The 25,287-nt window shown below is 42.8% G+C and overlaps 2 protein-coding genes across 4 annotated transcripts; one reads left to right on the top strand and one right to left on the bottom strand.

Moving 5' to 3' along the window:
- Positions 1-353: 353 nt before the first annotated feature.
- si:ch211-141o9.10 (probable endonuclease 4) lies at positions 354-6,378 on the bottom strand. 2 transcript variants are annotated; one of them, XR_008413296.1, is made up of 7 exons: positions 5,350-6,378; positions 4,983-5,192; positions 4,726-4,908; positions 4,379-4,510; positions 3,943-4,047; positions 3,725-3,877; positions 354-3,299 (listed from the first exon to the last, which is right to left on the bottom strand). XR_008413296.1 is itself a non-coding variant. In XM_053852943.1 (7 exons), the coding sequence occupies exons 1-7, from the start codon at positions 5,477-5,479 to the stop codon at positions 3,242-3,244; spliced, it is 948 nt and encodes a 315-aa protein (XP_053708918.1). In that variant the 5' UTR covers positions 5,480-5,869; the 3' UTR covers positions 354-3,241. The 2 variants fall into 2 exon arrangements, 1 of the variants encoding a protein (XP_053708918.1); XM_053852943.1 differs by having other exon boundaries at positions 3,725-3,854; positions 5,350-5,869.
- Positions 5,444-24,954, top strand: tnrc6ba (trinucleotide repeat containing adaptor 6Ba). 2 transcript variants are annotated; one of them, XM_053852508.1, is made up of 22 exons: positions 5,444-5,920; positions 9,370-9,457; positions 9,582-9,603; positions 9,690-10,121; positions 10,187-13,018; positions 13,849-14,013; positions 14,149-14,345; positions 14,430-14,504; positions 15,263-15,466; positions 15,610-15,729; positions 16,993-17,118; positions 18,182-18,343; positions 18,993-19,112; positions 19,179-19,377; positions 19,583-19,750; positions 20,284-20,430; positions 20,507-20,650; positions 21,067-21,159; positions 21,583-21,783; positions 21,957-22,024; positions 22,353-22,492; positions 22,788-24,954. In XM_053852508.1, exons 2-22 carry the CDS (start codon positions 9,401-9,403, stop codon positions 23,320-23,322), a joined length of 6,207 nt encoding a protein of 2,068 aa, XP_053708483.1. In that variant the 5' UTR covers positions 5,444-5,920; positions 9,370-9,400; the 3' UTR covers positions 23,323-24,954. The 2 variants fall into 2 exon arrangements, with proteins under 2 accessions (XP_053708483.1, XP_053708564.1); XM_053852589.1 differs by lacking the exon at positions 15,610-15,729 and having other exon boundaries at positions 5,447-5,920.
- The last annotated feature ends 333 nt before the right edge of the window (positions 24,955-25,287 follow it).

The following is a 25,287-nucleotide window of genomic DNA, read 5'->3' as shown; positions in this document are numbered from 1 at the left end:
TAGCTATACTTATGGGGATCAATTCCTGGAGACACACATCCTTGTGGGGACCTTTTGCTGGTCCCTGCAAGTTTAAGCCTTGAGGCTCAAAACTTTAAAATTACTGGGTCATTATTATTGAATAGAAGTTTGGTTTAGGTGCTGAGTAGCTCCACAAAACATAAAAACATAACCTACATGTGCATGTATTAATAGTCTAACATGGACCAATCTTCGACAACACACTGATCTTGTCCTCATAGGGTTTTGAGGGTTAAAACTTTAAAATAACTGTGTCATTATAATTGAGTCTAAGTTTGGTTCAGAGTCCTGGTAAAGGCTAGTCATTTGTTTTCTATGGTTAGGTTTATGGTGAGAGACTGGGCAAAGCATGATGGCAATGAACGGTCGCCACAAAATAGGAATTCAAACTAAAACGCGTTTTCTTTTGTTGGAAACCTGACAACGTCACCTGCCAAGATATCATTTTTTCCATGTGTTTTAGGGCATTTTTATTACAATTTTTGTGTTTATCAGCCAAAATTTGATAACTCATATGCAGTCTACTGGCCTCTTAAAATAATGTTGATTTGAGTATGTGTATGTAGGAGAATACAGCAGGCCAGTTACTTGTGGAGACAGGCAAAGGAGAGTCGTCTGTGACTCATTTAATTCTCTCCCATAATTTTTTTTTATCTTTTGCATTCTTCCTTTCTTTGCTCACTTGATTATGGTGTGCCTCCTAGTGTGGGGGAAGCAACTACCCCCCCCGGATAAAATGAGGTATTACTGAAAGACCCATCTTTATTACGACACTTTCACTACCATTTTTGCTATTACCTTATTATAGATTTTATTTTTTAGACTTCAGCATCCCTTGCACATAAACACCCACACAACTTGACCAAGGCACTATCTCTTAAAATGCACTCAGCATGTAAGTGCTCATTCTCCATTGTCCCCGCTGGACCACATTTTGGATTAGAAGTTACGATGCCTTCACTGCAGCTGAGGTGCAAAAATAAAAGATTTGCTGAGGGAGCAGAACAAACTCCACCCTGTCCTTCAGCTCTTATTTCTTTTAAACCCTTTAGATCAGTCAATGTTGAGGCTTGTGGAAGCGTGTGTGTGTGTGTGCACATGTGGGTTCCACTCAGAGCTGCTGGCAGATGCAGCAGTCAGACTGTGGCAAGAGAGCGGTGGATACATTTGGATCCAGACTGCAGTCGAAGCCACATTGGCAGAGCAGAGCCACACATTCACGTCTTTTGCATTTTCCTCCCACTGCATGCACAATCCTTATCTAACTCTTCAAGAAAATTAACTGAAATCTGACTAGACAGACACAGAACACCAGATTCAGACACAACTTCTGTTGAGGACATGATCAGACCTAACATGCCCGCAGTTTGGTGCGTTGGCCTATGGCTATCCCGTTGTCAGGCTCAGGAAAGAACAGTTGAAAAGGCTGAAAGGGAGGTGGACATTGAGTCAGATAGCGACGCTTTTAGTGGCATGGATGAGAGCATGGATGTACAATGGTGACAATTTGTACATTGAAGCAGCAGTAATTTATCGTTCCAGGGTGTAGTTCAAGAATGTGGAGATTGTGTTCTGGCAGTGTGGGTGCTTGTTGAGTACCTGTGGTGGCACTGTTGTAAACCTCACAAGTGACTCTGATATAGTGGTGGGAAATGTCCATTGACATCTGCAGAACAGAGCTTTTATCTGTCTTTTGCCTCAGGCTATGCACGGCTGCACTTAGATGGGGACAGTTGAGAACAAACCGCATTGAAATGAGTCCTTTCTGTCTGGTCACTTTAAAATTCAAATGTGAAGTCATAATATCCGATTTATTAAAAGCAGTTTCTTCCCATGAACCTGCATGCGCTTCAAAAATCTCAAATCTCAAAAGAGTCAAAAGTGTCTGTAGCGAAACGATCACTCAGAACGCTTCACATTTGAAAGACTGAAATAGTCAAACCAGAGATATCTGGAAGTACTTACAATGTTGTGTAATTAAATCAGCGGCTTTAGGGTGCAGCGGAAAATATTTGCAGCCCAATAATGACAGAGTGAGGGGAACAACGCTGGCAAACACGGGCCGGCATTACCCTTAAGCAAGCGCATTCCTCACGTTTTGGGGTTCTTGAAGAATTAAGAATTTTCCCATCAGTATTTTCTCATGCATGCCTTCCTAGAAAATGATAAATTTGGCACTCAGGAATGTTTATTCATTGTTTAGTCTCCAACAGCTCTGGCAAGTTGCGCCCTGACCCAACCGGCTCACCAAAACCCCTCTGAAAACCATCACGCATCAGCTTATCTAAACCCCAACTGCGTGTTCGTCCTTATTCATTCATCATAACCTTCTTGTTCACGGCTACAGCGACCTGGACAGGCATTTCCTGTGGGCGTGACATTCGTGCAGACATTCTTAGGCCAGTCACCTCCACTTCCTGTCTCTGTTAACACCCCGCCGACAGACACACAGTCTGGACCAACTTTACACTTTAACTTACTTATCTGGGGAATGCTACTGTAGAATTATCCTGGTTCAAAATGTCTCATGTACAAACAGGATTGCGCGCAAGGTCGGAGAAAACAAAGCTCTTCCTTTGTTATTAGTGGTGCATCAACTCTTGTGTTCCAAGAGTTGTGGGAAAGTTTGAGAAGGAGAGGAACTTTCTCTTCATTGCTTCACTGATGCATTTCAATAGATGTAACAGCCAAATTACATCATTGCCTGATTGTAAGAGTTATCTTTGTTTGTAATCCTCCTCACTCTCCCAGATTTTTTGATTTATTTTGTGGGATCTTGCAAGAATTATTTGTATTTACACATAAGGACAAGCAACTTTTACATTTTGAATTTGGTTTCTGTTCGAAGTTGAGCAAACTGTAAAATAATATATATGTGTGTGTGTGTGTGTGTGTGCTACTTATATTTATTCATCTTTTTCTTTTTCTTCTCAGACAAATCTAGTGACTTGAGTAAAATAATAAGTACCCATTTCAATTCAAAGAAATATGGACAAAGACATCTCACCCAGTCAACATTTCATCAACGTATTAAAGTGGTAGCAGACGAGACAGAGTAATCCAACTTGTCATGTCCCTGGACAGACGTGCACACAAAAGCAACAGCACAACAAAAACGTCTACGCTTTCTGCCACCTAGTGACCGGTTGTGGACCTTGCATGTGAGACAGACGTCATGAACAACATAAACTCTGGCTGCCAACTGCTCCCAGACTTGAAGTCAATCCTTACAAAGTGAATAAAGAAGTTCAATCTGCTCGGCATCTCCAAATCCAGGCCTGTGAAAGGAAAACAGGTTTACTGTTCTTTGAAAATTCTTCTTCTGTCATCATCATCATGCTGACTGTAGACACATTGCCTGGTTATTGTACTTGCAAATGAAAATTTTAGTAGACCAGTGTTTTTCAACCATCATCCAAAGTCACCTATTTTGCCTGGAGTGGAGACATTTTAAAGAACTTATTTTTTGCAATTATGTTCTGCAAAAAGCATACCAATATAGCCAAGGTCATTGGTGACAAATTTTCATGAATTAAGAGATACAATTTTCGACAAAGTGCAAATGAGCTTGGGCCTAGGTTCCATTGGTGGTATGCCTCAGGATGTTTTCAATGACTATCAGTGTGCTGTGGCTTTTAAAAGGTTGAAAAACAGCGTTGTAAAGTGTCAATTCTCTGGACAACAATTCTGCTTCCCTCCTTACCGTCCAGGTGTTTCCAGGATAAGAGGGATGTTGCGAAGTCTCGGTTCATTGACAATGTCTTGAAAAGCAGTTATTCCTATGTGACCTTTACCGATGTCTTCATGGCGGTCCAGTTTACAGCCCAGTTTACCTTCAAATACACACATTCAGAGACTGAAAAGATCATTCTTTGTTTTAGTTGCATGTTGCGAGTGAGGAGTGTGATGAGTTTACTTCACCTTTGGAGTCATTGAGATGGAGAGCTTTCAGGTAGTCGAGCCCCACTACTGTATCAAACTCATCAAGCATCTCCTTGACTCCTCCATCTTTAGACAGGTCATATCCTGGAGAGATTAAAAATATATGATGAATTAACATTTAGTTCACGTTGGTACATAACCATTTTGTGAAATTATTGACCATGATGGCAGCAAAATTTTGTCCTTTAGTCTGAAATCTGAATAACTTTTAGATGAGTGGCATTTGTCAATTGAAGTGATTATTAAAGCAACACATGATACAAAATAGGATAATATGTTCCTAATGTAACCTTTGAAGACATTGATAAAAGCTAAAGGAGAATATAATACAGATACACACAATATGTAAAAAAGTAAATAGAGTATTGGATTTCTAAATATTGCATTTTCCGTTTGTAAAAAACATCAGGCTTACCTGCAGCGAAGGCGTGACAAGTGTCCAAACACACTCCCATCCTGGTCTGGTCCCTCACTTTGTCGATGATGCTTTTCAGCTCTGAGAATTTGCCACCCACTGTTGACCCCTGACCGCACATGTTCTCCAGCACTGAGGAGATCGGAAAGGGGGGTGAAAACTATAAAAACACACCAGCATAAGCAGGGAAAAAACAAAGTCATCTAAGATCTAGGGCTATTTTGGCTATTTCTGTCTTGAAGCCCAAATACACTCGATAAATTATATTCAATTCAGTTTGGCCTTTCATCATGAAAGAAGACAAAACCTTTGCTGCTAATTTAAAACCAGATGGATTATCCGTGCACCTGTGACCACAGCTGGGATTTGGCTATGAGCATGGTTTATAGCTGCGGCAATCTTGTCCACACACTGCTCCACGGAAATGGATCCCAGGGAGGAACCGGGGTGGAAGTTGTACAAGTTGAGACCCAGATGGCTACAGCGGCTCAGCTCATCGACTAGCAGTGCCTGACTCTTCTCAAACACATCTGTGGTCATACAATCAAAAAGAAGACTTGAGATGCGTAAGCTGAAGGGAACAACGTGGCAGTGAGTGACCAACCTTCTTTAGGGGAACCACAGTTCATTAGGTAGGATCCATGAGGAAGAATATGAGCGGGATCAAACCCCTGAAGTGAACACACTTCTCGAAACTTGTCGGCAGCATCCTGGTCCAAAACAGGTCTCTTCCAGGACCTCTGGGAGCCCAGAAACAAAGCAAAGCAGGTGCCCCCCACGTTTAGACTGGACTGCACTGCATTCCATATTCCACCTGTGGAACACATGAAGGGCTGTTTAAATAATGACACAATATTAAAATAACACAAGTTCATAAACAACTATTTTGTCGTCTATTAAGTCCACAATAGATTCGAAACAAATGATCACCGCACGTGCAACTGCAACCAGGATGACAATACCAGTAATACCTTGAATGCTGACGTGTGCCCCAATGTATGTCTTGACTCCCACTCGCTTCTTCTTCGCAACCTCGCTGCTGTCCACCTCACCTGGAAACGTATTTCCCCTCTTCCTTGTGTTGCTCTTTCTCGGAGCCATACCGACAACTAAAACTATTTCGGGGATGCACGTCGACGACACTTTACAGCGTGCGTCCAGAACTGTTATTATCAGTGGGCGGTTGCTCAGTTTCGATACAAAGTTGTAACCGTCCGAAAATCTGGTTTAGTGGTGCAGCCAGTCAGCGAGCGTTTTCCAGCAGGCTGCCTGCCTAGAGACGCTTCGTGCTGAGATGCAAAATGGCCGCCCGTCAACTGACTGACTCTACTGCGCTTTGAAATTAAATGCACTCTGCACACTGAAGACGAGCAACGATAGTACTTTTCAACAGTCCAGTAGCGTTATATTCTATACTTGACTTTCGCTCAGGCGCTTCTATTCCTGTAGCATCGACGAATGCCTCTAAAAGCTAAAAGAAATCGCACTGAAGCACTTTAGCTAAGCTAGCTCGCTAGCTTTACTTCATATGTGATTCCAGAGGTGAGTACACAACATTAACGAGTCATGATGTTCGGTTCGGTCTTGTATTTGTCTCCTTTTTATATCATTGAACAACAAATGCACGTTGAAGCTTTGTGTCTGGCCTATGCTACTTGTAGCTTCTGTCACTGCTAACCCTTATAGCATTAGCACTTGCATGACAACAAAACAGCACTTTATGTCACAGCATGTCAATATGTGTATATATTTCCATAATTCCGCAAACAAAATCAAGTCACTTTACTCAATCGGTGTTGAAAAGCTAGTGCGCTACGTGACGTTCGCTATGTAGATGTTAGCTGTCGACGAACAGTCAGCGTTCCGCCTGCCAAATATTCATGAGAATATGTTTCTTCTGCTGTTGCCTTTCGAGATCCAGCACTCTGTAATCGTTGTGTTAAATCGTAAAACTTGTTTGGTTTGGTTTGAATGACATGCTCAAGATGTAGCCTTAACGTTGACAGTTTAAGTAGCGGAACCAATGTTGCTCGGAAGGACATCAAGTCATCGTACGCCTGTGTTGTAGTTGGTTTTAGGGCGTTTAAACCAATCTTTAAACCCGTTATCAAAGACATTGCTCTCTCATTACGTTGTTTTAACCAACAGTACAGTGGGTCTTAATTTCACTGACACTCAAACATTAGTCAATGATTTAAGTTGATTTAAGTTTTTGCTGTTTAGAACTTTTAGACTTCATTGGTAAAATAATAATAAAAAATGTCTAACATAGCAATAGGCTATATTCAACTTTCATCATGTAACTCTTGATGGTGTCTACCTAGAAACACCAGTCTGTTTACATACTCTGGCTTAGAGAAAAGTGGAGACAGGTGACAATATTCTCACCTGTGTTGAAAACCTCTGTGCAGGCACTTGTGACTGGCCGGCAAAGATATTTCTGTGGTTCTGATGTCTTTTGTTGTAACTGAACTCGTCAAATACACACTCATGAGCAGACTCGATCCCTACTAGGGGTGGGACAATATGGGTAACTCACGATACGATAGTGTGGCGATATTTGGCCTACGATAATGATAATATCACGATACATGATGTTTGTGATATCCTATATATTGCAAAAACAGTTATCAACAATACATCACAATATATGTGACTGAAACTGAAAAAATACCCACAAAAGGAAAAAGTATGTAATAATGCATGAATTCAATGTACAAGTAACAGCCGACTTTTGACCGAGATCGGTTCCGACCAACTGGTCGTAAGTCAGATTGGACGTCATAATAGCAGATGCAAGGGTTATAGGTACTCTTGTAGTGCTAGATAGCTGTGTGAGAGTGAGATGCTGGGATATTGTGCTGCCATAATTGTTGTACGCGTTGCCGGGCTGTACGTGCTGCAGTGCCAGACATTGAATAAAAAAAAATAAAAATAAGCATCTGGTGGTCGCAAGTACGGGTGGACGTAAGTCGAGCACGTTGTAAGTCGGATGTTGCTTGTACAAAGAAACAAGCATTTGCAAATTGTCTCACGGCCTCCAGTCTTGTAAATATAAACAATGTACAGCTGGACAAATTTAAGTGCATGAACATTAATAACATGACAAAAGTGAGTGGCAATGGTTCTTCCATTTAGTGTTGAATGCATATATTGCAATCAACTTTTGTGAACTACATAGATAGGGTTCACTTTTTCAGAAGCCAAGATGTTATCCACATAATTTTACCCAGATAACAAATAGGGCTTGGAAAGGTGACAATGCAATGTATTGTCGGTCAACTGCAATTTTTGTTTACAACACTGTCGTGGCTCTCTGTGCTGTTTGTCAGTCGAAGTTTGTCTGTTAAACTTCGATCATGATGGGAATGTGCTGTGCTTTTTAACTGGCACACTCGTTCCCATGACCGCTTCAGAAAAACATTGTTTTGCGATTGCTCCCATTTCATTAATGTAGAATATGAAGAGGAAAGGACTCCAGTCCCGGAAGTAACGGTGATGCCTGGACAGGCTATATGGCGTTGATGCTCAAATATCACCTCGACACAATCACTGGACACATTGGTGTGTTCATGGCATTTTAAACTAGAAAATTTGAATATACAAGCTCCGAATTATAGCTCGTGTGTTGCTGTTTCCTAAGTCTTGCCACTAGCGTTGGCAAATCCAATGCTAGAGCATATCTCTTCACTCATCAGAGATTAGTGTTGTGTTTGTTGAAGGTTTGACATTTCGCAATCACATGCTTTAGCTAAAATAATGAAATCTATCAGTCCGTGCTCTTGATATAATCCCGGTATCCTGCTCTTTTCATTGTCCTACATGTTTCCTCCTGAAATTTGCTGGGTCTAGTGTAGCAATGGCCATTAGCAGCACTGGGATGTATTATGTGACAGCAGAAAATGCTAGAGGTGGCACAGTTTCAATTATGGAGCGTCCATGCAAATATAAGATTCCTAGCAAACCGGCATACTGGGATACGTTCTCAACTAAAAATGCTTACTATGAATGTTGTACTAAAATTTTGATATTTACTGTCAGTGTACTGATTATTGTGACACTGGTCGCAACAATATATCTATTTTTTTTCTTTCCCACCTCTAATACTTACTGTAATATACTCCCTGATGAGCTACACAGTGGTGGACCTCCACTCTGCATCAAATCTTACCAGATGGAACATTAAGACAGACTGCAGCACATTAAGACTGCAGCGTGGCGCTGTGTGAATGGAGCACCTTAGTTCATGATCGTAGTTTTACTTCTACTTTTAACACAGGAAACTCAACAGTTTACACTGTTGATGCGATTGGGTCCACCTGTTCCTACCTGTGCTGCAAAAAAAAATGTTTTTTTTTTTTTTCTTGATTGTTCTTAATGTGTTTAATCCAAGAAAATGCTCAATCATGACATTAGTAGTTGCAGAGACTGCGCTAACCGGTGGTAACATTATGGTGCTTATACTGCCACAGATTTTCAACGTGTGTCATGACCCAAATGAAGGAACACTGTATACAAAAAAACCAGTAAGCACTACTAAGTAAAAATCTGCATTATGTATAGATTGCCCAGGGAAAACCTGAAATACAAGAAGTGAAATCTGTGGCAGTGGTGTCATGTGCTGATATTTTGTAAATGGTTGTAAAGGTATTATTACTTACTGATATTGGCAAGCACTCAAATGTCAGTACTTGAACTTACAGTCGTGCTGCAAGAAAGTGGTCTTCAGACATTTCCGGTAATTTTATTTTGTTGTCACAGCTGGTGGTTACAATTTCATTTGTATTTATGAACATTATAACTTGGATTGAAACTGCATGAACAACAGAACAGTTTTATTGTTCTTTAGTCATGGTCAAATTGATGTTGTAACTGTTGATTGTTACACTTTTTCTTGTCTCAAATGGCACACAGTAATGTAGCTAAAATGGATTACGCGAGTGAATGAATTTGACTGATGAATTCTCAAATTATTGTCGTATCTTTAATAGAGTAAGAGTGTTGGGACTGGAGCAGTAGTTCATGGAAGACAAGAAAAGGAAAAAAGACGAAAAAAGGAAAAGGGAAGCCCCTCAGAAGGTGTGTTCTATGTTTATTTTATATATAATGAGGTTACTAATGGAAAAAATAAAAGAAGCTCTGGCTTAGCATGATGACATGTATGAATTCCATTCTGAGATCATTTATTTTCTTTCTTTTTCAGGTTACTGAGCAAAAAAACAAAGGTACTAGTAGATACAGTACTCAATTTTTACTCTTGTATGGGTGCAGTTACCAATTGGAACTGACTTTCTTAACCTGTTCTTTGCAGTGCTTGACATAACAAAGTCGGCTGCTGCCCAGCCTCCTTCTGTTCAGAGCAGCTCTGCCTCCCCCAGCCCTGGACCCACCCCCTCTCCTTCACCATCCCCAGCCCCCACTGGCCCTGGCAGTGCTGCCACCCAATTACAGGGTGGCAACAATGCCAAGCGCCTTGCAGTGGCCAACGGACAACCCACCCCCACGACCAGTTCTTCCTCAATCGCTGGCAACTCAAGTGCAAACGGGAGTGCAGGTAGTGGAGGCGGAGCTCAGGCACCTCAACAGCAACCCCGTTACATGCCGAGAGAAGTGCCGCCACGTTTCCGCTGCCAGCAGGACCATAAAGTGCTACTGAAAAGGGGTCAGCCGCCACTGTCCTCTATGCTGCTGGGAGGGGGAGGAGGAGGTGAAGGCCCGAATGCAAACCTGGTTGTTGTCTCAGGTAAATTTTGACAAAGCCCTGAATTTATAGTTTGGATTTTAACACACTCTGTATCATGCTTTTAGATTGTGGTTCAGCTGCCTCCTCATTGGCCCCCACCTCATCAGTTGCTGCTTCTACTACTACTTCTAATTATGCAAATTCAATGTGGGGGGCCAGCTCTGGCAGCCAAGCCTCCTCTCAGGGCCGAGAGAAGGTGATTGTTGATGGAAATGATCTAGAAGAGTGGCCTAGCATCGCTGGCAACGATTCGGTAGGAGCTCCTTTTACCATGGCTGGTGGCGGAAGCAGCAACAACGGAATGCCTGTGAACAGCGTCAGTGCCTCTGGCAACCAATCCTCACCCACTTCCTTGTTTTCATCGCCCAATGAATGTATACAGTCGTCCAACAGTGTGGCATGGGGGACGACTGCCTCCCAGGGTCACCTTGGTGGGGGTAATGCAGTAGCTGTTGCCGGGTCTCTGCTACAGCAATCCTCCTCACTTTCCAAAGCCTCCGCTGTGCCAGGGAGCCATGATGCCAGTGGCCCTGCTGTCAGCAGCAGCGGGATTCCAGGTGCCAACTTCCATCCAAATGCCAACCCTTCGGCCTGGCCTGCCTTGGTGCAGCAGAATGGGCCTCCTGCTGCACCAGAAGGTCAGTCTTCTTTTAAACAACCAGGCACTGCAGGACCTGCCAACAACTCTGCTTCCTTGAGACTTGGGGCTGGAGCAGGTGGAGTTCCGGGTGGTCATCCTCCATTATCTGTGAATCAATCAAGCACTCATCAGCACCAACTCCACCAAATTCAATCCAGAGAAAGGGGGGTGGAAGTGGGAAAATGGGATAGTGAATCAGCTGGACCAAAAATTGCAGGGGGTGGAGCTGTCGAGAGTGGAATGGACTGTGCAGGTGGAGAAGGTCGGGAAAATGTCAGTGACCACAGTCATGCCTCTTCATGGAGAAACCAAACTTCTTACCCTGCAGCTAGCTCCAAAGCAGGTGCCTCAAGGACTGATGGATGGGAAAGTGGGGAATGTGGATTTGGAGCTGCAGAAGAGGATAATGGAACCTCGGCTTGGGGTTATCCTTCTTCAACAACTGGAGTTAATTCTTGGAGTAGTGCTGGAACTGGGGGTAATTCTAGTCAAACCTCTAGGGAATCTCAGGGAGCGTGGGGGTCATCAGGGGTTGTTGGAGAAAGAGTGGTGCCTAGTGGTGATTGGGGTGGGGGTTGTAGTACTAGTCGGTCCACACCTGGAGGAGAGGAAATAGAGGGAATTTGCAGTAGCAACAGCAGCAGTTGTGGAGACAGTGCATCTGGTATTCCTCCTGGTACCTCAACTTCAGCATCCTCCAGTATGACCAGAGCATGGGACAATCAGAAGGGAGAGGCGGAAATGGGGGAATGGGGAGTGGCCACGGGGGCACAGGAAACTCGGGCGAATTCTTCATCTAGTGGTGGAAATTCCAAAAGTGGGTCTAGTGGTGGTCAGTCACGTCCTCGCCGCCAAGCATCTAATACTGAAGCCGCCTTACAAAACCTGTTAAGTCGTCCTGATCTGGACCCTCGAGTTTTATCTAACACAGGCTGGGGACAGACGCAGATAAGGCAAAACACCTCTTGGGATATGGAAGAACAAGGAAAGAATAAAAGTGCTCCACAATCAGCTACATCAAAACAGCCTCAGTCTATTAGTGGTTACTCTCAGTATTCTGGTGGTTCCAGAAATCCTGTGTGTGATTCTATTGGTGGAGGGCTAATTCCTTCCACAGTTCCTTCAGTGGTGTCTTCTGGGGAAGGGTGGGAAAGTAGCAGCAACAGTAGCAGCAGTGGGGCCTCAACTTCAGGAAGAGCCCCAACTTCTTCCGTTTCCAGCATGCGGAATATTGGCATTTCACAACCTGGGACATCATGTGCTATTCCAGGGCATGTCCAACAGGGGCGATCAATGGGGTGGAGTGGTGCTGGGTCAAGGGATAGTCAGGAGGCCAAAAGTTGGGCAAATGAAGAATGGAGAAATGCTCGGGGTGGAAATGGAGGAGGATGGGGTGATCTTGGACAACAAGGTGAACCAACCAGTGGTGGCTGGACAGGAAGCAAAGAGGACAAAGGTACAGGTGCCTGGAAAGATTTGGGTGGAGATGGAGGACGTGGATGGGGATCAGGGCAGAATGTTGGGGGAGGTAGGGACTGGCGGGAGGAAGAATCCAAATCAACTAGCAGTGTTGTAGGGTGGGAAGAAGACAGGAAAAACAGTGGAGGCAACTCAGGAGGAGATTCTGCTGTGGGTGATTGGGGAAGCTGGGATCAGGGAGCCTCAAGGAGAACCATGGGCACTGGGGAAGCAAGTGGTGGAGGAGCGGTGGGTGCTGGTGGAGGAATGGGAGGCCATTCAAATTGGAGTGGTGGAAACAAAAACAATCAGATGCCAAACAGCCAGTCAGGTTCCGTCACAGGCCTACAGGCACAACTGCAACAGCAACAATCACAGTCCTGCAATCACCCTCCACAGCAAGCGTTGGACCAAGAGAACATGCAAGTGGGTGTGGGCAGAAAACCCATCTCACAAGCCCAAAACCAAAGCTCAGGCTGGACCTCCGGACCCATTCCTGGTTGTCCTCCTGGTGGTTTAAGTGGATCAGAAGCGAGTGGTTGGGAGGAACCCTCCCCACAATCTATAAGCCGGAAAAATGAGATTGATGATGGGACGTCAGCATGGGGAGACCCAACAAATTACAACTATAGGCCAGTGAATTTATGGGACAAGAACAGCGCACATGCTGTTCAGCAACCACAACCTCAAAGTCAAGCGCAACAGTCGGGTCCTGCAATACGCCAACAGCCCAATCGGCAGGTTGCAACTAACAGGGACCTGAACGCTGGCCATGGACCTGGGACCACAGCATCAATGGGTGAGATACCAAGAAGTATCTTAACATGACCAGTGTTTTTAGAAAAGTAAATGCCCGCACATCCTTTGTTCTGGTTTCATAAACGTGCTTTTGTGAAATCAGTACCAGTGAGAACTAATGAGAACTACATGCTTAAGGAATCTCAGAAATGGATGGACATTGAGAATAGATGACAAAACATAGAAAAGCACAATAGGACCTCTTGCAGAAACGTAGATAATTTCAATTGCCTTCCATCCACTGGCGTGACACTGAGCCACAACATTGCAGCTGCTCTGGCCTTTGCAACTGTTCACGTGTTATATTTTGACATAACATTTTTGGACGTCTGTTTTTGATTTGGGGTCTCCAGCCATACCTTCTTGCTAGTTCTTGAAGCTAAAAAAATCTTTATTCAGCCGTGCTCCTGTGCACTCAGTTGACACTTTCTTCTGATTATGATGACACCTATTCAGGCACACTCTAATTTTTCACTCACTGCCTCTTACACCCTCTTTTAACCCCACAATAAATCTGATGCATATAGTCTGTGATGGGACCAACACAAGCGGATTCCACAGAGCTTGATAATCAGTATCCTTTCTTCTGCGTTTCTGAGAAGATACAGAGACATACAACGACTCTTACTGGGCTGATATGTACAATATTGTTTTCAACTTGCCTGAAGTTGTACCACCCCATGCGCCTTTAAGCACTGACAAAACAATATTCTGTGGGAAACCCTTGATACCATCTTAATGTCATAATCAAATATGCCCAATCATTTTGCAACCTCTGTACTTCTGTCAAATCATTAACAGTTGCCATTAACTGATACCATTTGTCCACAGGTTCAACTGGTTGGGGTGCAACATCTTCTGTAAGTCCAAATTTAGACAATGGCACCGCAGCATGGGGAAAACCGACTGATGCCCCATCTGGTTGGGGAGACCCTGATGAAGCAACAGGGAAGTCGACTGGCTGGGGGAACCCCCCTCCTAACCCCATTAAGTCTGGTGAGAAAATCTATCAAACATCTGGTGCAAAATGTGGATTAACATTTTTTTAATCACCCTTATCCTAATCTCCATCTTGGAAGAATGTGTTCAGCCCAAGTTCATTGCTTCACCTACAAATGTTTCCCCTCACAGGATCAAAGTCTATGCAAGATGGCTGGGGAGACAAAGAGGGCTCTGTGGCTGCCTCACGCCACTCAAGCTGGGAGGAGGATGATGACGGCGGGGGCATGTGGAACAGCACTGGCTCTCAGGGAAGTGGATCATCTTGGGGGCAGGGTAGCAATGGAGGCTGGGGCCAGAGTCACACCAGCAAGAAACCAATTAATAAGGTTGGTTAAAAACACTTGCTTCAAAGTTTTAGTCTTTGGTGTTTTAGTTTTCGTTTGACCAACTTTGCAATTGTATGATCTCAGGGTCCACTCAAGACTGGTGGTGGGGATTCATGGATGAGTCCCATCAACAGGCAGTTCTCGAATATGGGCTTAATGGTAGGCTATTCATGAGCAGAAATGTTCTGTCCTTGTGTGAGGACATTTATTGCAAAATGTACTTTACTGTAACTTCTGAGTAGGGGTTCACGAGTTACCATTTTCTTGGTTAGGGTTAGGCTTAGTCCAGATTTTTTTATTATTTATTTCATTTATTTATTTATTTTTATCTTAAACCAGCCAGTACAGATTTCCTTTCTGATGTCTCCCAGCAGCTACAATACCACGGGGGAATGTATTGGAAAAATAAAGCCCCCAATATTTATTTTTATTATTAATATTTTTTTTGTCTAGCCTATACTGTATGTTCCCCGTTAAGTGAGATTTGAAAATCTCGAAGTTGATTAGGAAGTAATTGTATCTTCCAAGTTTCAAATTCATTGCTGTTATTTTCATATCCTGTAATTTTAGCAGTAGTGCAGGTCTAGTCTACTTATTAGCCATGAGTTATTTTCTCCCTTCCAACATTCATTGAGAGGGCAGCCTCTTGTTGTGTTTGCAGCCTTTACTTAATGTCTTCAGACAGGAGGTGGAGCCACATGGCAGTAACTCACAGGTCACTGCTGCACAAAACTCTTATTGTTTGGACTAATGCAATCTATTGATGTTTATATTAAGGAAAAGACTTTATAACACACCTCGTTGTCATCGTCTCGCCCAGTCTTATTCCCAGTGTGTGAACATGAAAAGTAACTTTCAGAAAAGTTGGCATAGGTGGATAGTTTTTAATGATGATATTTGTCTCTTCCTTTAAACAGAACGATGATTCTCCTAGCCAAAACATGGACCTTACTCCAGGAGCTCTCCAGGATAAGAGGTTGGATATGGACAAAAGAGGCTTGGTTATGATGGATTATAATGGAGACATAAGGAAAGCAGCGAGAGGAGGAGGGGGAATGACTTATCGATCCCCTGTTCCCAGAGAGGCCACACCCATGGATGCTGGTTCTTACTATGACAAGGTAAAATGCCATTCATAGCAGTCTACTTATTTTTTACCTTTTTATGAATTTGTCTCTTTGACTATTCGTCTTTGTCTAACGTTCCTACCACCTTTCCCCCATTTCTCCTCAAATTCATCCATTGTTTGCTGTCACCATGACAGACCTTGACTTTGAACAATCAGGATGGTTGCTCCGGGGAAGAGGGTCTCTGTTCTCTGTACTCACCACCCACTGCCCATAAGCCCCCTTCCCTATTCAACCACTCTATCCCCTTTAGACAAGTAAGACCACCACTCACGTATGTGTTATTTCTGTTTGTACAAACCTGCCAATGATTCTCATGTTATTCTTTTAAAGTAGCCCAAACAACCAGTGATTCTTGAGTGCACAACTTTATTAAAGGGGACTTGCATGTCCAACTTTTCTGGCTTATGCATATGTTAAAAGTGTTTGGGTCTTTATCTCTATGATGCAGTAAGTCCCTCATGATGATATTTTGAAGTGACTGCTTTAGTCATTTTTCCCTTTGTGAAATCTCATGAACGAGTGATTACAAGAGTAAGAGCTCTTTCAGCTTACATAAATCAATTTCCTGACTGCCAAGCCTAAGTAAGGGATGTAGGGCGGGTGTCTGAAGATATTTGACTAATTTGAGGACACAACAGTGCGTTTGAGAAACGAAAACATTTGACATGATGTTCTGCACTTCTGGTTCACATCCACGCTTGCCTGTCCTGTATGTATTCGTCAGCGAAGACCACCACTGCACTTTACTTTACTTGGGTTCCAACTTACTCATATATGCCACAATCAATGCTCAACCGAGGACTGAAGTTAGGCGAGTTTTAGCTCCAGGTGCCCTCTGCTAATCGCTTGCCTACTAAATGGCTATGTGTTTTCAGATGAAGTCTCTTCCCAGTCAGCTCAGCGAGCTCACTGCAAACTGTGGGATGGGTTTTCCAAGTGAGACATGTTTCATGCCTCTCATCGATGTACAGGAGATCCATTCCACAGTTTGCATTGCGATTGTGGAGCAGCTGACTGGGAAGATACTTCAGCTGAAAACATGACGTTCAGACTCCGCTCATGGATCAGTCGTCCCTGCTGGTTGGTTTCGACAATTCCCAATCCGTCAAAACGTTGGTATTGGAGCCCCATATCGATACTGGATTGCTCCCATCCCTATGTTCGGCACATAATTTTTACTGAGTTAATGCCAGTGTATCACATTGTTGTCATCTGAACTTACTTGTGTCGCCTGTACAACATGAATCTATTTGTATGCTGACATCAAATATCATCTAAATAGTTATGGTGTCTCCACCTCCCCTCTTCTGACCGTGAGAACTTGTACTCTCCATTGCAGTCATCGTTTAAAAAGACAGTTAAACCAGCAGGATAGGTCTCCTTTAACATCTCAGTCTTCATGCATGACATTAAATTTTAATATTTATGAAGCTGATCTGTACATAGACTTGGATTGGTCTGTAGTAGAATTGTTGTAATATGTCAATTTTTTTTTAATTTATTGTCTTCATTTCTAGGGTGGCCACAGTATCTTTAGCAGTAGTGGAGGGGTGGCACAATCAAGACACCAGCCAAACGTTGCACCCATTAACCAGTCACCAGGGATTCGAGCGCAACTGCCTCATCAGTTCCTGTCGCCTCAGGTACTTGTCATTAAGCTTTGCTGTTTGGCGGCATGAGATTCAAACTTTGTCTTTGTGATATGCCCATGTGCGATAGTTACATTGCAGGACAGTGCGTTATTTTCATTTTGCTCATAGCCAGCCCTGGGAAAAACGAGGGAAGAAAAGTACAGACTCTGTGAGGGATCAATTAGAAGTCCCATAAGAAACAATGTCAGAAATATGGAAATATTTTTGATTTCAATAAGATCTTGTCAAACATAAGACAGTACTGTGCTGACAGTGCCTTGTTAAACTTTTGGGAACAGATGTTAATTCAATAAGAAATAATAATAATCTTCCTACTCAAACTATTTTACAGCTCTCTTTATTTTTCCTAATTTATTTCACATATTTTCATCATTTTTCATGTACTAGGCTCTGATTTTTCTTTCATTGTTGGGATTTGTGACAAACTGAGAATCAACCAGATTTTTTTTTCTAAATATAGCTACTCAAGTTATCTGGTGAGAATTGTTGTTAATTTGTGTTTGTATTGCAATGAAAAAAAATTGCAATGTCGTTTTTTTTTGTTTTGTTTGTTACAGTATCATGCTGTGCTTTACTCCCTCCGTTGCCATAATTTTCAACTACTGGGCAGAGTTCATTCATTCGTTTCTAGGTCTCTTCTCTTTCATTGATGTGAATTGTGTATGTAGTAATTCCTTAATTATCGTGGCACGATCTTCAGTCTCAGCCCATTTGAAATGAAAGTCAAGAATTTTTAATATTTTTTTTTTATATGACCACTTTCTGTTTCTGCTCCATTTCAAATGACTTTCTTTGCACCAGTTCACTATTACATGAATTATTTTAAAACATTTTTTTTTAAACGGCATAAAATGGTACACTGAGCATTATCACATCAGAAATGATTATTTCTCTCTTCACCTGACAAGTGAATCATTATTTTCTTCTCATTTAGTTTGGGCTATCATTGTGAGTTTTAGGTCATATATTTCTTTTTTTTTTATAAATAATTAAGTGTTTCTGTCATTTCTGTTGAGGTTTGTCAATTAATGTGTGTTCTGCTGCTACTCTCTAGGTGCCAGGTTCCATGCTGAAGCAAATGCCTCCCCCCACAGGCACTGTTGGGGGTGTAAGTGGTGTGGCAGGTGTTGGAGCGGGTGTTTTTCCTCCACAGCTGTCCCCCCAGCACATTGCCATGCTCAGCAGTATATATCCACCTCACATCCAGTTTCAGCTGGTAAGAGAGAACTAGCCTTTCACTTGAAAGTTCACATCCTAGTCTCTTTTTGACTACTTCTGATTGTCCCTTTATAGCTTACCTAAGAGTGGCCCCATTGTGTATTTTTTTTAATAATCAAATCTCACATACTTATTGAGTAGCTTCATGTCGCAATTTAATTTTCAATGTTTATACAGGGATGTAGTTAAAGCTCATACAATGGTAGCCTCGTTTGAAATGCTCCATTTACACTAAATGAGCGACATGAACTGGGAAAAATTCCACGCTAAAGAGGGTTCTCCCTGGTTCTTTAGCAGCCCTATGCTGGAATTTTGATCCCCTATGCTGTGATTTTCCAAGTACAAAAAGTCAACATGAAGTGTTTTCTGACTGACCTCTCAGAGAAGACTTTTAAAGACCCATGCTTTAAGCCTTGATTTTTTTCTCATGTTCTTCTTGAAATGTATGGTGTTTTGTTAAAAGAAAGTAGCTGCGGTGCTCCTCTTTTAAAAAAAAACGATTTGAAGTGAGCACTTGAAAATCCTTTACATACACAGGTGTTCAAGACTACTCGCTGGTGGATTCAATAACTGCTATTGGAAATTGCTGAATGTCTTTATGTCCACTGACTCTAGTGTCATGTTTTTCCTTTTAATATGTAAATCAGGCTTGTCAGCTTATTCTACAGCAGCAGCAGCAGCCACCCCAGCAGCAGCAGCAACAGCATTTACTCCAAAACCAGAGAAAATTCACACCAAATGTCCGACCGCAGGCTGACCCTCAACAGGTACACAGACACACATCAACAACTGCATCAACAGGCACTGATGTCAGTTTTTTTCATACTTCACAGCTGGCCCGGATCATGGCTGTGCTCCAGCAACAGAGGCAACAGCAGCAGGTGGGAGGTCTGGGAAGCAGCAACACTAAACTTTCACCTTCCCACCATGGAGGAATTGGTGCCAAACTCCCCGGTGCTGATCCCCTCCCCAACCAAGGCATGTCAGCTTCTATAGCAGACCTGCATCAGAAACACCCTGGACCATATTCCGGTAAATCTGCTACTCAACTAAAAGGTTTTACATTACCAAAATAAGTCTTTTGTTTTATGGGGTATTTTTGTTTCATTGTATTGTCTTGTCACATGTCAACTTGTGTTTGGGGACTGTGTTTTGGAAGTTTTACAGGAAATTTATTTGGTCCAGAATATTCACAGGTTCACTTTTGAACTTTGTCCACTTTGTCTCCATCTGACAGGGTTCAATTCTGGGATGAACCTTTCAGGTCTGGACTTGGGTAGCTCTGCGGTTGGGGGCCCTGGTGGCATGAAAGACTTCGGTGGGCAGCAGTCCCGCTTCAAGTGGATGATGGAAGGACAATCTTCTCCGGATCCTGTGTCATCCGACAGCACATTCCACAAAAATGGTACAATGTTTGGATTCTGATGAATATTGTTTCAGCACTGAAAATTATTTTCAAAAGGTTATGAACACTGAATTTGTGTGGAGTAGTTAAGTCTCAGTTTTCTTCTTTTCATCAAAATTAAAACTTAAACAGATTTTAAAAGACTTAAACAAGTTGTTTAACTTAAGGACAAAACAGAGACTTCTATATTGGGACCTCAGAACAATTTCATTATTCCAATGTGCAATGTAGAAATTAAGTCATACCTGACAAATTGGTTTTGTTCTGGGGGCGGCAAGAAAGCAGAGGGCCGGATGTACAGAGACAACAGGTTATGTTGTGGTTGGATGGAAAGGGACACTTTGTTCCTGAAAACATCAAAAGGCATCAGGAATAAATAAACGTGAAATTACAAGGACCCACTTCAGTTATATCTAATGTGCTACTTTAAATTAATAGCTCTCGTTTCTTCTCATTGGTAATGATTGAAAAGTTAAATGATACATTGATCACCATCATTCCAGCATTTTGACTGACCAATATCTGCCTTATAGGACCCATAACTCCTATGAAGATTCCAGGGGGCTCAGCTTATTCGCAGTATGACATGATGCCTGGAGATGGACTGAATAACAACTGGCATCGAACCCCTGGCAACAAATTGGGATCCAAGCCAGCTGCCACTCCTAGTTGGCCCCCTGGTGAGTGACACTTGGTTGCATTTTATTAAAGGTTATTATAAGTCATGTTTTACAAGCTCATGCATTCTTTCTTCAGAGTTCCAGCCTGGAGTTCCGTGGAAGGGAATTGACCGTGTTGACCCTGAATCAGATCCTTACATGACTCCTGGAAGCATGATGGGAAATGCAGTATCCCCTAGCCTCAACGACAATGAGCACCAGTTGTTGCAAGATAATTCTGGTGAGTCTCCAACTGCTGATTTTTTTTATTTTGCTCGATCTGAAGAGCGTATATAAAGTCAAGATTTAACCAACAGGCAGGCGTCTTTTCAAATGAGAGCATGCAGCAATTGCACAGGACAAAGATGTTCATTGTCAACAGTGTTTCTATTTATGCCGTCATGTTGTTTAATACGTCGTGTCATCTTTCTTGGTGTTGATGCGACCTGTGTTGTCCTTTTATGAAACTGGATGCCAACCTTTTGATGATATATGTCTCCAATGATGATGAAGACTCTTTAGAGTGTTTCGGTGGACTTTCCCAAAAGTACAAAGACAGTGGAACTTGACTTGAGAGTAGACGCCCATACATAGAAAGAATGAAATAAAATGTTACTGTCTTCTGTTTGCTTCACTTATGGTTATTTTCTTTTGCAGATTCCACCCCTCCCCTCAACACCTTACTGCCTTCACCTGGTGCCTGGCCCTACAGTGCCTCAGACAGTCCCCTTAACAACGCACATAACTCTGGTAATGCATACAGACTATCTGAAACTGATTTTATCTGTTAATCTGAGGTACCCCGTGCTAACCTATTCTTATATTATGCTGCTGCTACTTCGAATTCCAATTATGGCGTGTGGTGGCGGAACGTAACCCATGCAATAAGTGAGGGGACACTGTATACATACACTAGTTTGCCGTACCAGGATCTTGGACATTATAAATCAGCATATACATAGATTGCCCGGGCTAAACTTGAAATGTTCAAAGTGAAATCTGTGGCAGTGGTGTCGTGTTTGTTCGGGGAACATGTGGAGGAAAAAAAAGCATTAACCACGGTGTCGTAAAATAACTTTGCAGTTGAGCTAAAAAACATGGGCAGTTTTTTCCACTGTGAAACATCACTCTTTCGAGCCCTGTTGTGATGTCTGTTTTTGTTTACTTCCACAGCAAAGTACACAGAGTACAAAACGAGTTGGCCACCAGAGCCTATCGGACACAAGTGGAAAGCCAATCGCAGCAGCAATCAGAGTCAGTTGTCCCGCCCACCACCTGGACTAGCCAGCCAAAAGCAGCCATCGCCTTCGCCTTGGTCTGGATCAGCTCCAAGAATGCCTAGCAGAGGGTGGACCAGTGGTTCAAGCACGACCGGTAACTCTTTTGTATCATTATTAGTTTTCTATTAACCACGCATGTCAAAAACAATGTGCTTTTATGCAACTGTTGCTACATCTTTCTTCTGTTTTTGAAACGTGTGTTCAGTGATCCAGGAACTGAAGCACTTTTCTCCAGGATGTTCTAATTGTCTTTGTCGCCCCCTACAGGCTCGGCCTGGAGTGACGGTAGCGCCCTAGAAAGCTGCTGGTTGGTGCTCAGCAATCTTACACCTCAGGTACATGATAAAAGCTGCCATGCCTTCAGAATTGTCATCTTTAAAATGATATTGAATGAACATACCGAAAAGAATTTAGATCTGCCGCCCTTTCACCGCCACAGTGTCAAAAAAATCCTCGAGGAAACCCCGGAAAGCTTGGAATTTTTCTTCATGTGGATGTTTTTAATTTTTCCCAACAGAATCTTAATTTAATATGTCAATAACTATATGCTGTCTGTACCTCCTTGACTTGTCATACTGCTAAAAGGTTTTGCAGTTATACTTTGTTATATTGTGTTCATGAATTCATTATAAGCATAAAAACCTGTCCTTTCCACTTCCTCAGATCGATGGTTCCACCCTGCGAACCATCTGCATGCAGCACGGCCCCTTGTTGACCTTTCATCTGGGTCTCACGCAGGGCACCGCTTTAATTCGCTACAACTCCAAACAGGAAGCAGCCAAAGCTCAGAGCGCACTCCACATGTAAGTTAATCAAGAACTGTGCCCGAATGTTTAACACTGAAAGTTGGCAGCAAGAGTATGAAACTCCAACTGTACTGAGAAGTGAAGAAAAGTAGTACGACCATTGAGGTTGAAGTCAAACTAGGTTCTTCCTATGTTTCACTCAGAATCTGTTAAAGTTTTCAGGTTTTCCACCCATAAATATGTAATTATGGTTAGATTCCATAGGAAAAAAAGCATGAGGTGATCTTGCATTATTGTTTAGTATTTCATCTTTCAGCATTTTAATACTTGGTCTTTATCATTCCCCCCGCAGGTGCGTTCTGGGTAACACCACTATCTTGGCTGAATTTGTCAGTGAGGAGGATGTGGCTCGCTACATTGCACATTCCCAGGCTGGTGGCGGGGGAAGCGGAGGAGCCACTGCCACTTCCCCTGGGTCCGCACCAGCAGCCAGTACTGCAGTGGGGACAAATGGTAACGGGGGAAACTGTGATAGAGGTGGGAGTGGAGCAGTAGAAGGTTCTGTCGCTGCAGTAGCAGGAGGTGGCACTGGGCCTTCCAGCTCTGGCTGGCAGACTCTGGATAGCACAGGCAGCTCAGTGGATCAGTCTGCCCCCTCTGGACCTGGGCTGGGAATCTTTGCCCAGTGGAGCAGCAATGCGTCTGGAGTGGGCGGAGCTGCAGGCTCTGAAGCTGGCCGACAGGGTCTTTGGGGCGGAATGAGTGGGGCAGGGTACCCCAGCAGTAGCCTCTGGGGTTCTCCAGCACTTGAGGATCGTCATCAGATGGGCAGCCCTGCCTCGCTGCTGCCAGGAGACCTGCTGGGCGGAGGGGCCGACTCCATCTGACTGACAAACACATATTACACCCATGATGCATATTTTCACGCAGAGATTATGTGAACTGAAGCGACACTGGTTTCCCAACATGCAGACACTTGACACTCGTGTTCAATGACTTTAAATGAAGACAACAGCAAAACTTGAACCAGGAGAAAAAAGGTGAACTTCATCATATTCTTTAAACTGGATAGATGTTTTTCTCCAAACCAGAGCATCTCCACCCAGACCACATCACTCAGGCATGCACTGTAGATGGGCTCGGTTTGAGTTCTCAAGTGAAGCCCTTGCTGTTCTTTGTGTGCCACATGTAACGTCTCGTTGCTCTTCTTTCTGGTCACCTCTCTCAATTCAGACTTGCTGACTGAGCCATCTCTGACCAGACTGGCTAAAAACAACGTTTGGAGGCAGAAGAAAAGATTTGTCCGTCAATCATTTGCAGATAGCGAGACACTACCAACACAAATCATTAACTTTTTGAGAAAAAGAACAATGTTTGAGTCGGTACTGGCACCTCTACCTTGGTGCAAATATGCCATCAACATGGAACCCAGGGTTAAAAAACAAAACAAAACAAAAAAACGAAGAAAAAAAACAACAACAACATAAGCCAAACTTGCACTATATGCCTCTGGGTTTGTTGTTGACGTCCTCTGCAACGCCTCCATTTTTTAACAGAGCTACAACTATACAGACCTTCCAGGACAACTAAATGTTACAGCAGTGGCCTTGGCTAACCCCCAGTGGTCGCCCATCACCATGTCAGCAGCATCTTCATCAGTTACTCAATGCTCTTATATTTAACAAGCAAAATTGTATCCTATTTGATGTTCTCCATTTGTTGGTTTGTTTGTTTCAAAAGAAAAATGTGTGAACTGTTTTTTAACGCCCTTCAAACACTGACCTCGCTATTGTGTTTTTTTTTCTCCAAGTTGGTTATTATATATTGTTATGATGTTTAAGACTGCGGTCACTTATTTACTCGCTGTTCAAAGGTGCCCTCCTGCCTGCCTGTGTGTGCATGAACAGAACAGTCTGATCGAATGGAAAAGGATGAGAAGAAGCCGACAATGATGTCAGGAGTGTTTGTTATTGCCTCATTGTTGAATGTGTTTTTTCTTTTTTTTTTTGTCCGTGAGAGATTCAAAAGATATTGGAGTGCGTGTGTTAGCTTCACCTGCTTTGGTCAGGGAAGCTACAGCTTTTGACAGAGATGTATGTGTGTGCGCGCTACACCACCAGACGTTGTGATAGTTTGCAGGTTCAAAAAAATAAAGGCACTATTGCAGGCGTCTCTTAAATTGTCATTTTTAGCAGCATTTTGTCCCTGTTTGTTATTCTTTCTTTCATCAAATGCAATAAGAAAAAATGTTTTTAAGCAAACAACTGAAGGCATTTCTGTTAAAATGCCAAATCCTACCATACCAAGTGGAGCTGGAACAGTGTTTTACAGACACGTTAAAGACATTACTTGTTAGGTTTTACTGTGTTTTGTTGTCCCTTTGATTCACAGTTTAAGTTAATTCTTTATTATCACTCCAGTTGGGGATGTTTTTTGTTGTTTATTACAGGTGTTACAAAAAGGAGAGGAAATTAATTTAATGTGGAAAAGAACATGACAATAAAGGTTGAATTGAAATCTGCAGTTGTCAGTTTGCAATGTTTTTCTGTCAACGTGAGGCAGTTGGTCATGAACTTGTCTCTATGAAGCATCACTGAGGAATATTGGATGAATATTCGAGTGTCCTTTAGTAACCTCGCGCTCTGCTTCGCTTGAGGCAATGCGTTTCAGGCGTGTTTAACAGTTTACGGTGTTAGTTTTTCCAGTGAAATGAGACAGTATCACGTTTGCAAATTGTTTATTTCCAAATTGTTGACGTGTGTAGTTGCGTCGCCTCCTAGAATAGGTCGGCGCATGCTCGGTGACGAAACGTTAAGCCACGCTCACTTTTTAGTGTTCGTGGATACTGACTT

The sequence above is a fragment of the Synchiropus splendidus genome, chromosome 1, assembly GCF_027744825.2.
Source record: "Synchiropus splendidus isolate RoL2022-P1 chromosome 1, RoL_Sspl_1.0, whole genome shotgun sequence".
In the NCBI taxonomy this organism is placed as follows: Eukaryota; Metazoa; Chordata; class Actinopteri; order Syngnathiformes; family Callionymidae; genus Synchiropus; species Synchiropus splendidus.
The sequence above is the reverse complement of the archived record's forward strand: the minus strand, read 5'-3'. Positions and strand labels throughout refer to the sequence as shown.